General features: G+C 35.7%; 1 protein-coding gene across 1 annotated transcript; it reads right to left on the reverse strand.

The window, feature by feature from the left end:
* Positions 1-66: 66 nt before the first annotated feature.
* LOC133179735 (G-protein coupled receptor GRL101-like) lies at positions 67-12,500 on the reverse strand. The gene is made up of 3 exons (XM_061314429.1): positions 11,663-12,500; positions 11,358-11,485; positions 67-681 (listed from the first exon to the last, which is right to left on the reverse strand). Exons 1-3 carry the CDS (start codon positions 12,498-12,500, stop codon positions 67-69), a joined length of 1,581 nt encoding a protein of 526 aa, XP_061170413.1.
* Between the last annotated feature and the right edge of the window lie 1,504 nt (positions 12,501-14,004).

Genomic DNA, 14,004 nt, shown 5'->3' on the forward strand with positions numbered 1-14,004 from the left:
CAACCCTTCTAACTAGATCTTTTCGTATTGTGACCCGATTCTTTCCTGTTATGGCCAGATCCTTTCCTATAGAGACTCCATTTCTTCCTGATAAGAACCTATCCTTTCCTGTGGTGTGCTTATCCTTTCCTGTTGTGACCTAAGCCTTTCTTGTGTTGAGACGAACCTTTCCTGCTGTGTCCCGATCCTTTCCGGATCTTGGTGTTTCCGGAACATTTCCTGTTGTGACCCTATTCCTTCCTGATGTGGACCTATCCTTTCCTGTTGTGACCCGATCCTTTCCTGTAGTGATTCCATTCTTTCTTGTTGTGACCCGATCCCTACCCCCTGTGTCCCGATCCTATCCTGTATTGACTCCATTCTCTCCTGATGTGTCCCGATTCTTTCCTCTAGAAACTCCACTCTTTTTTGTGACCCGATCCTTTCCTCTTGTGTCGCGATCTTTTCCTCTACAGACTCCATTCTTTCCTGATGTGACCCGATCCCTTCCATCTGTATCCCGATCCTTTCCTGTAGTGACTCCATTTTCTCCTGTGACCCGATCCCTTCTTCCTTTATATTAACAATTTTCTTCGTTGTTCCCTGTTTTTGATCTACAGGACAATGTTGAAGATCACGACTGTAGGAAGAAGTACCCGAAACGGTGCTGATGACTCTCTGACTGGTGTTAACGGATCTCCACTAGATTAACAAGATATACATCAGAATGAATTAGGCAAGATACTTTGAAAAAGTTCAAATATTAATGATTTAACAGTTTATTTACTAAATTTTGAAATTAAAGCAAAATAATATGATTTCTGGGGACAGACGTTTAAAAGATTAACAGGACCAAATTATGAACAGTAAACTTCGAAGAATTTTTTTTTAAGTGCAGAAAAAAGACGGACTCAGCCTCAACATTCTCGACACCACCCTAAGGTTTTTCGTTGAATTAGTATAGGTCGCCCGCATGGTGCAGTGGTAACAGCGTTCGCTCTAGAGTCGCGGAGTAAGGAGTTGATCCTTAGAGTCGCGGAGTAAGGAGTTGATCCTTACGTCGCATGTTCGAATCCCACTGTGGGACATCGAGACGGTCCTTCGGATAAGACCGTATAAACCGAGGTCCCGTGTCGCAGTAAGTGCTGGCACGAAGATCCCTCACTGCTAAATGGCCCTGAGAGCAGAGTATAGGTCAAAATTTGCAGCTCTCCACCGGCAAACGGTGGCGTCTCCAAATGAGTGAAAAATTCTCGAGAGGGACGTTAAACAATACACAAAAATCAATTAATATAGTGATAATGATTGTAATTAAGGTCTTCCGTTCCAACGGAAGACCTTCTACTGATTCTGATGGTTAAGATTATTAAGGTCTTCCGTCTCCAACGGAAGACCTTATTGTTTTCGTTCGGTTTCTTTTTCCCTATTATTATTATTATTATTATTATTCTTACCGATTTTGTGCACGCGAGTTCTCGAAAATGTCTTGGCCGATTTTCATGAAACTTTCAGATCTGATAGGTATTGATCTGAACCTTATTGGAAATTTTTTTCGTTGATGACGTCACTTTCCATCTCGAGATATTTAGGATATTCTGATTTTTAGAGTGTCGGCTTGTCCTGGAAACTCCTCCGAAACGACTTAAGATATTGATTCAAGATTTTCAGTGAAGGTAGGGGAAGGTTTGTAGATTTGCAGGCAGGTGTCCAAATCTCTCTAGCGCAAAAGGCGTCGAAGCTCGGTAGGGCTCAAAAAATGTCTCAGAAACATCTCACAAAATTTCAAACCTTTTCTTTCATATCTTCACACCTGTTAAGAATTTGTTAAAACATATAGAAGAAAAGTTGTGCAGAATGTTACGACCTTTCATTTGATATCAAGAAAAAGGGGCTGACCCCTCAAATTAGGGGCTGAGAGGGGCCAAAAGTCTTTCATCTATAACTCTTTAACGATCAATAATTTGTAATACATTACTGAAGCAAAGATGCTTATCTTAACGATTTACAACAATATATGATAAGATTCTGATCATATGTTACGTAATAAGGGGTCACAAGGGGCCAGAATGCTAAGTCTTTGACGCTTTATATCTCGAAAAGGGAGAATATTTTGATAAGCAATACTGAACAAAAGATGGTCAGAATAATGTTCTAAATAATATGCACCCTTTCAATTCTTATTAAACGGCCCCATTAAGGACTTGGAGGGTTGGCCCCTAAATATTTCCATTCAGCATATCTCCACAACGAAAAGAAATCTCTGAATAGTTGTTGAACAAAAAGTCTTCAAAATCACAAGATCTTTCAATTGGTATCAAGAAAAAGGGGCTGACCCCTCAAATTAGGGGCTCAGAGGGGCCAAAAGTCTTTCATCTATAACTCTTGAACGATCAATAATTTGTAATACATTACTGAAGCAAAGATGCTTATCTTAACGATTTACAACAATATATGATAAGATTCTGATCATATGTTACGTAATAAGGGGTCACAAGGGGCCAGAATGCTAAATCTTTGATGCTTTATATCTCGAAAAGGGGGAATATTTTGATAAGCAATACTGAATAAAAGATGGTCAGAATAATGTTCTAAATAATATGCACCCTTTCAATTCTTATTAAACGGCCCCATTAAGGACTTGGAGGGTTGGCCCCTAAATATTTCCATTCAGCATATCTCCACAACGAAAAGAAATCTCTGAATAGTTGTTGAACAAAAAGTCTTCAAAATCACAAGATCTTTCAATTGGTATCAAGAAAAAGGGGCTGACCCCTCAAATTAGGGGCTCAGAGGGGCCAAAATTCTTTCATCTATAACTCTTTAACGATCAATAATTTGTAATACATTACTGAAGCAAAGATGCTTATCTTAACGATTTACAACAATATATGATAAGATTCTGATCATATGTTACGTAATAAGGGGTCACAAGGGGCCAGAATGCTAAGTCTTTGACGCTTTATATCTCGAAAAGGGAGAATATTTTGATAAGCAATACTGAACAAAAGATGGTCAGAATAATGTTCTAAACAATATGCACCCTTTCAATTTTTGTCAAACTGCCCCATTAAGGACTTAGAGGGGTGGCCCCTAAATATTTCCATTCAGTATATCTCCACAACGAAAAGAAATCTCTGAATAGTTGTTGAACAAAAAGTGTTTAAAATTACAAGACCTCTCATTTGATATCAAGAAAAAAGGGCTGATCCCCTAAATTAGGGGCTGAGAGGGGCCAAAAGTCTTTTATGTATAACTCTTGAACGATCAATATTTTGTAATACATTACTGAAGCAAAGATGCTTATCTTAACAATTTACAACAATATATGATAAGATTCTGATCATATGTTACATAATAAGGGGTCACAAGGGGCCAGAATGCTAAGTCTTTGACGCATTATATCTCGAAAAGGGGGATTATTTTGATAACCAATGCTGTACAAAAGATGGTCTGAATAATGTTCTAAACAATATGCACCCTTTCAATTTTTGTCAAACAGCCCCATTAAGGACTTGGAGGGCTGGCCAATAAATATTTCAATTCAGCATATCTCCATACCGAAAAGAAATCTCTGAATAGTTGTTGAACAAAAAGTCTTCAAAATCACAAGACCTTTCATTTGATATCAAGGAAAAGGGGCTGACCCTTCAAATTAAGGGCTCAGAGGGGCCAAAAGCCTGTCATATATAGTTCTTTGATAATGTTATATAAATCAAAAAAATGAAATCTAATTAGGGAAGTCTATATATTATTATCTTTTAACAAAGATCATAGTCAAAATCATATCTCATCTTATCGAAAAATCGGACGGAAGACCTACTCGTTGCTCGCAACGAGATCTCATCTAGTTATTCTTTTTTTTTTCTTCTTTTTCCTAGACGCCAACTTTGAGACCTCATATCTCGCTCATTTCTCAACGGATTTTGCTCAAATTTGCAGAGTTTATAGACGTTGCAAAACTCTATCAGAATGCTGTCAAACAATTCAAAAAGTCACTTCTGCTTTTGAGTTATTGCCCTTTAAATGAAAATTTATTAGGCTTCATTTCCAGACAAAGGCTTAGAGACTACAAAAGCTGGAGCAGAAATTCTACCGAATTTAGATATTAGAAAGATTGAAGTTGTGCACATCGGTTTTTGTTTTTCGATTTCTGTATTCAAAATGGCGCTAATTAGGGGTCAAAATTTAGAACGCCTAAAAGAGCGAAAATTTAGACATATTTTCCTTTGTATCTTTAAAACTAAAAATATTTTGATAAGACATGTAGAATAAAAGTTGTGCACAATTTCAAGGCCTTTCATTTGACACCACTAAAAAGGGGCTGGCCCCTCAAATTAGGGATCTGGAGCCCTGTAAAGTTTTTGCTTTATAACTCAAAAACGGTAAATATTTCGAAATGGCTGTCGTTAAAAAAGTTGTTCTTTAACATCTTATTGATTTCATGAAAATGTTATTTTGTTCGAGTCTTGTGTTTTAAATGCGCCAGAAGCTTGACCCATATACAGGTAACTGTTTCCATTCAGCAAGTAAACGAGAGCTCTTCATGCGTGTAACTAAAATAAACTTACTATAAATAATAAATCTGGCTACATTAGATGCTAATATTCTTTAGAATAAGGTTCTTGAAGTGTTTTGTGCTTTATTTCGAAGTTTTTTTTTGACAACTTTTCGTTTTATTTCATTTTTTTCAAAGTCGAATAAACCAGTCTACTAAAAAAAAGGGGAAAAAAGATAACCTTTTCTTCTTATCATATAAAAACAAACAATATACTGAGAAAATAAAACATAACTTTGAAGCATAGACTATTTACAGCCATTAAATGTGCGCCTTTTACATTCACCTTGTGTGTTTTTAATTATGTAACACCTCCCTCGATAGCGCGTGGCAAAGGAGGTCACCGGAGATCCATCGGCGTGTGATCCAGCGACCTAGTCATACACAAAACAAATCATAGAATGGCCATTCCAAATTCATTTTGTAAACTAAGTCATGAGTGGATAAATATGTTGAATTTTTCAGATTATTTCATAATATCTTTGATTAAATCGCTAGTGTATTTTATTTAGTATTTTATTCGCCGAATTACAGGAAAGTTGCATAGTTATTTTTATAAACAATTTATTTCTCGATATCAGTTAATTGTCTGTTTTATTCATAATAAAATTCAAAATATGTAACCTTAATTAATTCCTACTAGTAATGGAACTTTTGAAACTTAAATGTACATGTATGTAATCTAATATACGTTCTTTTGTCGACGCACTTAAAATGTACAACTGTAACAAGCGCCCCAAATATATGCATATCGAGCGTATGGAAATACAAAATCCCACATTCACACGCGCCTCCAAAATATGTAGAATGAGACATACATGCGTAACTGTATTTGAATATTACAAATTTATTAGACACCTAACCTTGAACAATTTTTTTCTACTAAACTTGTTATTGTATGCGAACAAAATGATAAACATGTAATTATTTATAGGTTCCCATTATTTTTTCTGAAAATCAGAACACATTTATCAGCTATCTTAAGGTTTTACGGATACATACAATGTACACGCATGCAAATACAGAACATGCACGTTTTATAAGTGCATATGTAAGAGCGCCCCAAATATATGCATATCGAGCGTTTGAAATTCAGAAAAATTCTAAATCCCAAGTCTTTTTTTTCCCATTATCTTTGCAATAAAATATCGGTTAAACTGAAATGATTTTATTGATTTACAGCATATATAAAAGTCAATTATAGGTCCGCTGATTTGATCATGAGTTGTTTTCATAACGGGTAATCCTCCTGGCCAGTGATCGTCACGGTTTGTAACATCGTAATTACACAGGTAAATACTAAGATGTCAATCCATATATTTTCCATAAGAAATGAATTACCGGGAGATGTCTCGTTTTCTCTGATCATATATTAATTGACAGTGTTTATGAACAGCTGTTAAAACACAGGCCTTTGTAAACCGGTAAATCACAAAAAAGAAAAATCCGAGACAAAAAACAGAAAATATAAATGTCTCTGGAAATAACATTGCCTTTAGATAACTAAAATAAACTAATGTCCGCCGATTTTTGAATTAATCTGAACATTCATTGATGTGTACCTGTACAAGCAGTGTGTATATTTTTATGAAGCCTTCGTCCAAACGAACAATATAATAAATCTTGAATGAATTAACTAACCCCTCAGTACACACACATTCGCCTACACCTGAAATCTAATCAAAATCAGATCTTTTTTACGGCCCGAAATTCTGATAGTCGCTGTATTTCTAATCTGATTGACTATACATGTACAGTACAAGCAACGCGGATCCCGTATTTCCCGCGCCCCGTCGCGGTATAAACACAACGCGGGATTTGGCCAGGTGAGACATGTAAACCGCGTTCCCTCCGCGGTAAATTCATCACCTACCTGTCCCCGCCGCGGTTAAATCATCGATCAACTAGTATCGTAAACAAACGGGAGTTATCTCCCCGAACAGGAATTTTGCGAAATTCCCTCTTTAAAAAAAAACAAAACAAATTAAAATCCCGCAGTGTATGTATATTTATGAAAGTATTTTCTTTTATTTCGCAAAAGGTGAAAATAATGAATGAACAAAAAAAAAATTGTAAAGCAGAATATTTTTAATCGTTTTTTCATTCTGTTTTATTTATTATTATTAATTTTGTTAAGTTATATATCAATACTAAAGCGACATCTTTTTTTAAATAGTATCAAGAAAACTATTTATAAGCTGAGTCATTTGAGAGTTTAACGTGACAAATTTTAATGTCGGAAATATAAGTTCTAATAACTTCTCTTTTCAAATTACATGCGAACTGCAATGTTACATACACGTGCTAAACAATAGTCAGTGCGAGTTCCGATTAACAGTTTTCAGCATTCCTATGAGGAAAAAATTATATCTATATACTGTTCATGTTTTTTTTTTTTTTTTTTTTTTTTTTTTTTAACCAAATTTAGAACAATATAATTCATTTAAATAATTTCACTTTACTGTATTAATGTGCAAGCATTTCCCTGAAATTGTCGAATGTCCGGAAAGCTGTAATATTCGATGGTGAGCGTTTGCAGTGAGTGGGCGCGTGAACGTTATAAAAGATATCAATAAAATATAACAATTTTTTTCCCTCGATAATCACTTCTTTTGTAAACAGTGGTTTGTTTTTAATTTAAACATTTCTCCAATTACAGAAGATGGAATGTGCATGGTGATGAACTTCACAAAACAATTAAAACTGGGGGGGGGGGGGGTATATCACTAAAACTTATTATTCTCAATAATACTCAAGAAAAAAATCAATGCCAAGTTTACTTGAATATATTCTGTTTCTTTGTGTATTACGTATTAGTCGCGGTCATTTCCTGTGTATAGGGATTAGCAGAGCAAGAGCAGGAAACGGCATGCCCTAGGGGTTTCACACCTGTCCTAGAGTACCTGTGGTTAATTTCTCTGCATTTGCAAGGCGTTGTCTAGCCATACAACACACCAGTCCCTTCAACATTTCATTATTTCTTCATTTTCAAATGCAACTACAACCATGAAAGTTACACGAGTCAATATATACTTTTTTTTTTACCCTGAGTGTATATTGAAAGGAAAAAGATCAATCATACTTTTAAAACAAATTAATAGAGTTTAAATGAAATAAAATAGATCAAATCAAATTATGTTTTATTACTTTTTTTTAAATGCCGACGGGCTTGGTATTTATGTCTCTGTTTAATATATATGTACATGTACATGTGCATGTATTATGCAAGTAGAATGTAAAATAATAATAATAAAAAAAAAAAAAAACGTACAGAAAGTTACGGCACGTGCAACGTTTTTCCTTCGGTCAGTTTATTGATTTATCGAGTCCATCGATTAAAACAAAATATTCATGATAAAATTTCAATGAAATGAATTGCTTCTGGATTATGTTTTTTTCCCGTTTCAATATGTCGTTTCTGTGAACAGATAATATACTGAAGCCGATTTATCAGTTTATTGTCCAGTTGTGGACTTTGACTAATTCTACGATCAAGTTTCTGAAAAACACCGAAATAGTGACAGCCACAGACACTATTTAAGGTCTTCCGTTTAAATAGCACGATTAAAGACAAAAATATCTACCGAAACAAGATCATCGTCGCAAGCCACGGGTTTTGTGTCCATTCTATTTCCACAAACCCGTGGCTGCCTCCTACCAAATTCTCTCGTTCTCGCGACTGAACCATTGAATATTTGTTAAGTGACGCCAGATTTACCCTGACCAATGAAATCACTCTGTAGCAATTTTTGGTACGCTTAAATGGCGGCGCCCATAATGAAATCATGTTTGCTATGCGTGGCAGATTTATTGAAAAAAAAATACGATAGATCCTGAAGAACAGATGTGAGTAACGTATATTCTAAAATACTTACAAGGTTTTACATTAAAATACAGGGTTTCGAATGTAGACGTTGTGTGAGAACGCTGAATAGCGTTACTCGTTAAGAAAGGAAATTCGAACCGAAGTTGATGTACAGCTCGTGGTTATGGTTAGTACATCCAAATACAAGATAGACTGATCATTTTCATTGGTTCTGACTTGAAGCGTCAGATGTTATTCTATTGGTTGAATGTATGTTATTAATATTCATGAGAACGAGAGAAATTTGAAGGAGGCAGCCACGGGTTTGTGGAAATAGAATGGACACAAAACCCGTGGCTTGCGACGATGAAACAAGATATAATAACATATTTTGGTGACATGTGGTAGGTACATGTATATGATATTTTAGGCCCGATATCCAAGAGGGGTCCAGTGTTAAGAAATGGAAGTGACTTACCTTCTCTATTTCATAATACCGCGGGTATGATTTTTTTAATAAAACGTTAATTCTACGTCATTTTTATGGATTTTTCATATGGAATACATTGTAAATGTGTACTAGAAGATTAATTTATGGAAAAAGACGAATAAAAATATTCTTGGACCCCGGGATGTATATGGGGTGGGGGGGGGGGGGTCCTGTCCACAAGCACCTGTGCAGCATTCAAGCTTAAAAGACCATTCAAACAATACAAATCAGGAACAGTGCAAATCTTTTGAAATCAGAGGTAGAATCAAATGCCATGGATCTGTCATGTTGTAAATTTTGAACTTACCGGTTGTCAGTATTTACTGCCACCCGGTAAATTCAAAATTTGTAGCATGAGAGATCCTTTTCATGCTAGCACTTACCCCGAAACGAGACCTTATACGGTCTCATCCAAAGGACCGATCTCCACGTTTTACTACTTATCCAAACTGGGCATAAAACATTCTCGATGAATTTTTTAATCATTATGTTGAACCTAACAAATTATTCCGACTCGCTGTATGATCTCAAAAACATGGCTGAACTTATCCATTCAGAAACTCACAGACTGGGATTGCTTTTAACCAGTGTGTGTTATGGCTTTGATGCAAGGTCATTTGGTCGAGTCGAGGACTGTAATTTCGCTACCGTATTTGTACTAGTGAAACATTGCTGGTATCATGCAGAGTGTGACATGGCCTTGACTCAAGTTCAAGGTCACTAAGGATAAGATGTTTTGACTGTATGTATGTACTAAAAGAACATGACGTGTCACTGTGAACTTTTCAAGTCAGTAACACACACATTGGGTTTTATGACGAGAGTGTGTCATGGTTTGACGCAAGGCATTTGGAATGTTCAAGGTCACGTACATTCCTTTACAGTTTTTCCTAGCGAAATATTATAAGTTGCTTCCCCTTACAAGATTGCTTACATGCATAACTTTAGAATGTGGCATGACCTTGACTCAAGGTCACTTCTTCCTTCCGCAGCTCCAACGGAAGACCTATTCGTTGCTTTGCAACGAGCTCGCTCTAGTTAATATTCTATTATTGTTACACAAGGTGAAAACGTACCTTTGCCGAAGCTAGTTGTTTTTTCATTTGCCATATGATATATCCGTCTTTTCCTTTCTAAATTTTGAAGAACTGATATTAATATCTTATTTATTTAAACATAGAAGTGAAATAGGAATTTTAAATGAGACTATAGCTCAACTGGTGTACACTCAAAATAGTGTAAAAAATAGGAAATAGTAAAAACATAGGAATTGTGATATTTTTTAAAACCAATTTGCAGCTCTGTGTAAAAAATGACGATACTTATAAGTTATATTCAGCTACGGTAATCAAGGTTCATTATGTCGTAACATTAAAACAATACGGTATTGAGACAAATAAACACAAATGTTCTTTTTCAGCAATGCTAATATAGATTTGCTTCCCATACAAAATTCGCAACTTCCAGTGTGTCGGGTTGGGCGCCCTTTTTTAGTGCTCTTGATATTTTTTTTTTTTTGGATTCAGGTTTAAACGAACAAAAGCATGCTTTTACCTTGTTTTTGAAGAGTTTTCACTTGCACTGTACATAAGCGCTAATCCCCGGCACATGGGAAGTAAGTCGAAAATACTTAACTGGTTTCAGCACTTTATAGGAAGAAGATGAAGAATGAAAATAAAAACTAAATTTCAAAAAAAAGCTCGTATACTAACGTCTATCAATCGGAGGCGAACTTACTTTAGATGTACTACTGATAAAATGACACTGACAAGTTTGAGAAGTGTATAATATATATCAAGCAATTATCGTAGCTTGTCAATGTGAAACTAATAAGAAAGAAGCATAATATGTCCAAGATAGGGACATATTCGTTCATACATTATCAATGTTAAAGGGGTTTGGTTGCAAGTGACGCAAAATACGCGCGACTTTGACGTACACGTAATATTTGACGTCGTTATATTTTGTTTTAGTTATTCGCACGTACATATGCAAATTTCGTTTAAAAAGAGGATGGCAGATTCGTGCTTAAGCGTTTTATGTCTAATTTCTAATTTTAAAAAAATCGAGCTAAATGAATATCATTAAGAAAGATTTGACTCTTTAAAACGACTTAGTATATCTGTATTTCTGCAGTACAAGGTTTTGAGCACGTAGCATGGGTTAATATAGTAGGTGCAGCGTTAAAATTTTTATTATCCCCCGCCCCCCTTTCGAAGTCCCGTGCCTCAGTAGGTGCTGGCACGAAAAAAGATCCCTCACTGCTCAAAAGCCGTAAATGCATAGTACAGATCTAAATTTGCAGCCCTCCACCGGCAAAATGTGGCGTCTCAAATTAAGTAAAAAATTCTCGAAAGGACACTAAACAAGCAAATAAGCGTTTTCAACGATTATACTACCTTTTTTTTATATTAAATTCGACAAAAAACTTTAGAAGTTGCGTTTTTAAAAACATTTCCAGAACGACAAAAAACTATTGCACATTCTTCTAGTAAAGGAAACAAACCAATGACACCGTATAGCCCGACCTTGTTTCTGATGAATATAGTCAACAAATACAATATTGGGTTAATAGCTGAGTTAATGGGCAGAACGGCAACTATCATCCAGGCATAAACGTAAGGCTGTACCTCAATCCCAAAAAACGTCAGCATTCCTAGTAACGGAAAACTCAACATATCAGAAATTTCATCCTCATAATATAACAATATAATTGTATTTTAAATTATAAGGTTGAATGAATATGTAAAAACTGGGGAGAAAATATAAAATCGATATGTATATTAATCAGTATCCATATTTAGTGTACACGTGACTTGTGGATATAACCTACCTATCGTCCCTATAGGTATCCAACAGAATACATCAGTCAGAACAATCGCAAACAGTGTCTTCGCCAACGAGGATTCCCTCTGGCTTTCTGCGGTCGATTGCACATTCTTCCCAACTCTGAAAACTTTAACGAATATTGAAATCTGTACAAATATGATGAAGAGAAAAAGAGAAAAGTTGATTCCCACGAACACAGTCATTGAGTACTGCCATCCAGACTTTCTAGTAATGGACAGTGGAAGAGAAACGCAGACTCCAGACTGTGCGTAGAAGTTTTCAAGATTAGGGTCCGGTATTAAAGGGATCAAAGCAAGGAGAAGAGACGCAACCCAGACAATAAACAAAAGCACAGAGACTCTTCTTCTGTTAAGTTTTAAGTCCGAAAATGGATACATGACTGCAATAAATCTGTCAAGTGTGATCAACAAAACAATAAAAGCAGAAACCTCGCTTGACAGAGTGGCAGTTATTCCAGAAAGGGTACAAACGATGCTGTGTCTCCAAACGTAATCATTCAAACCGTACTGGCCTGTGTAATGCAGATTTATGATAGCAATAATATACAAGTAAACACCAACCAGAAACTCCGCACAACTCAGATTAATTGTTAGAATATAGTACGCCCCCTCTTCGTTGCTTTTGAAATTACTGGCAAAATGTAGAAAAACAGTCATGTTCCCAAAAATTGCCATTAATGCAATGTACCATACAGCAGCACTGAGAACCGGGTCAGCAATCAGATTCTCACAAGACGAAATTTCATTCACAGGTGCAATGCATTTGACATTGTAAATGCTATTTGGTTTAGCACAGCATATTGTATAGGAGCTTACTTCCATTATCCTTAAATTATAGAGACCTTTAAACATATCAACTGTGACCTGAAAGGCATTTCCCTGTATGTACAGCTCTTCTAAGTTTTTGAGTGGCGAGAAAGTCCCATGGAAGATTTTATTATAGGATAAATCAAGTGAGAAGAGTTGGGTGGACTGAAGAAAGGCACCAGTATGTATCATTTTGATTTGGTTCCTCGAGAGATTCAAATATGTCAGTTTCACCGCAATGAGATCTCCAGCTTCGATGGTTGTTATATTGTTATATGAAAAATCAAGTATCCTTAGGCTGTCGCCAGCTCGTTCTTCGTTATGATGACTGTTTCTTGTCGACTGAAGCTGATTGTTATTAAGATAAAGTGCATTTAAAACTTTAAAAGAACGTCTGTAATGGGTGAGCTTGTTATGGCTTAAATCTAGTATCCGGGTACTTGTATTAATCATGTCTGTTAACGCGTTATGACTTGCATTCACTAAGTCTCTGCAATGTAGACCTGCTTCAGAAAAGTCTTTAAGTCCATTACCTGATACATCACAGATTTCAGGTTTGAAAGTGAAAGTAGCTTTGAAAAAGTGATATGACGAACTGGCCTTTACAATCAGATGTATTATCAAGGTTCGCACGTTGTAATCAAGATCGGAGACTGTAGAGTTGTACATGTGGAAGGATTGCAGTGTTTTATGTGATGTGGACAAAAAGTTAGGATGTATTCTAATCTTCACAAAGATACTGTGCATTATGAAGATTCTATGCAGAGAAAGATTACCATAGGAAAATATTGTTAGATTTGCAATAACTGAATTATAAATTTCAAGTTTAAATATATGTTTGCTTTTCACGAAATATTCGCGTGTTCTGTCATCGAAAACTAGACTCGTACATTCAATGTTATTTAGAACGATTGTCCCTGTAAAGGCTGGACACTGATCTCTGACACAAATATAGCTTTCTCCTATACAGTTGCACCCAGATGGACAAAAAGGACGACACGTGACTGTGCTATGCCGATTGCAGTCTACAGATATATTTGCTTCGAACGAAGTTATGTTGCCATCTTTAATGCAGTCTGTAAAACCTCGCCTGTCCTGAAATCCTTCCTCTGAGACAATGGACGTGTTTGTTAGAAATGACACGCTACTACAATTTATTACAGGATGTAAATCTGCAATATACATAATAATACAACTTAAAACATCGATAGATAGTTTGTCCTTGTGATTAGCTAAATCTTTTGCAAAAGTAATTTTTACAGGAATACCTGAATACACATAAATGCATATCTTTTAATGTGCGAAACATGCCCTTACGAACCCGGGGAGGGTCTCAACAATTTTGCCAAGATATACTTTACAATAGAAAACAAAGCTAATGATTAACGTAATGTTGTGCCCGTATATACTATTTAATAGAAAGCAATGTTCTATTACTGTTTTGCCCCCTCAAACATGATCTTTTTTATTTTGCTTGCCAAAAATTAGTATTGTTAAACCCCTCTTTCATTTGAAAGTG

This window comes from Saccostrea echinata, unplaced genomic scaffold (assembly GCF_033153115.1).
Source record: "Saccostrea echinata isolate AGI-Se365-2 ecotype Australia unplaced genomic scaffold, CSIRO_AGI_Sech_v1 ptg000005l, whole genome shotgun sequence".
NCBI lineage: Eukaryota > Metazoa > Mollusca > Bivalvia > Ostreida > Ostreidae > Saccostrea > Saccostrea echinata.

What these genes read in the sequence shown, in the direction of transcription:
- LOC133179735 (XM_061314429.1), bottom strand. Translation starts at nt 12,500, where the DNA reads ATGGAAGTAAGCTCCTATACAATATGCTGTGCTAAACCAAATAGCATT. An exon ending in GATACCTATAGGGACGATAG is followed by an intron (nt 11,486 to 11,662) that starts GTAGGTTATATC and finishes TTCCGTTACTAG; the next exon opens with GAATGCTGACGTTTTTTGGG. An exon ending in CTATATTCATCAGAAACAAG is followed by an intron (nt 682 to 11,357) that starts GTCGGGCTATAC and finishes TTGTTAATCTAG; the next exon opens with TGGAGATCCGTTAACACCAG.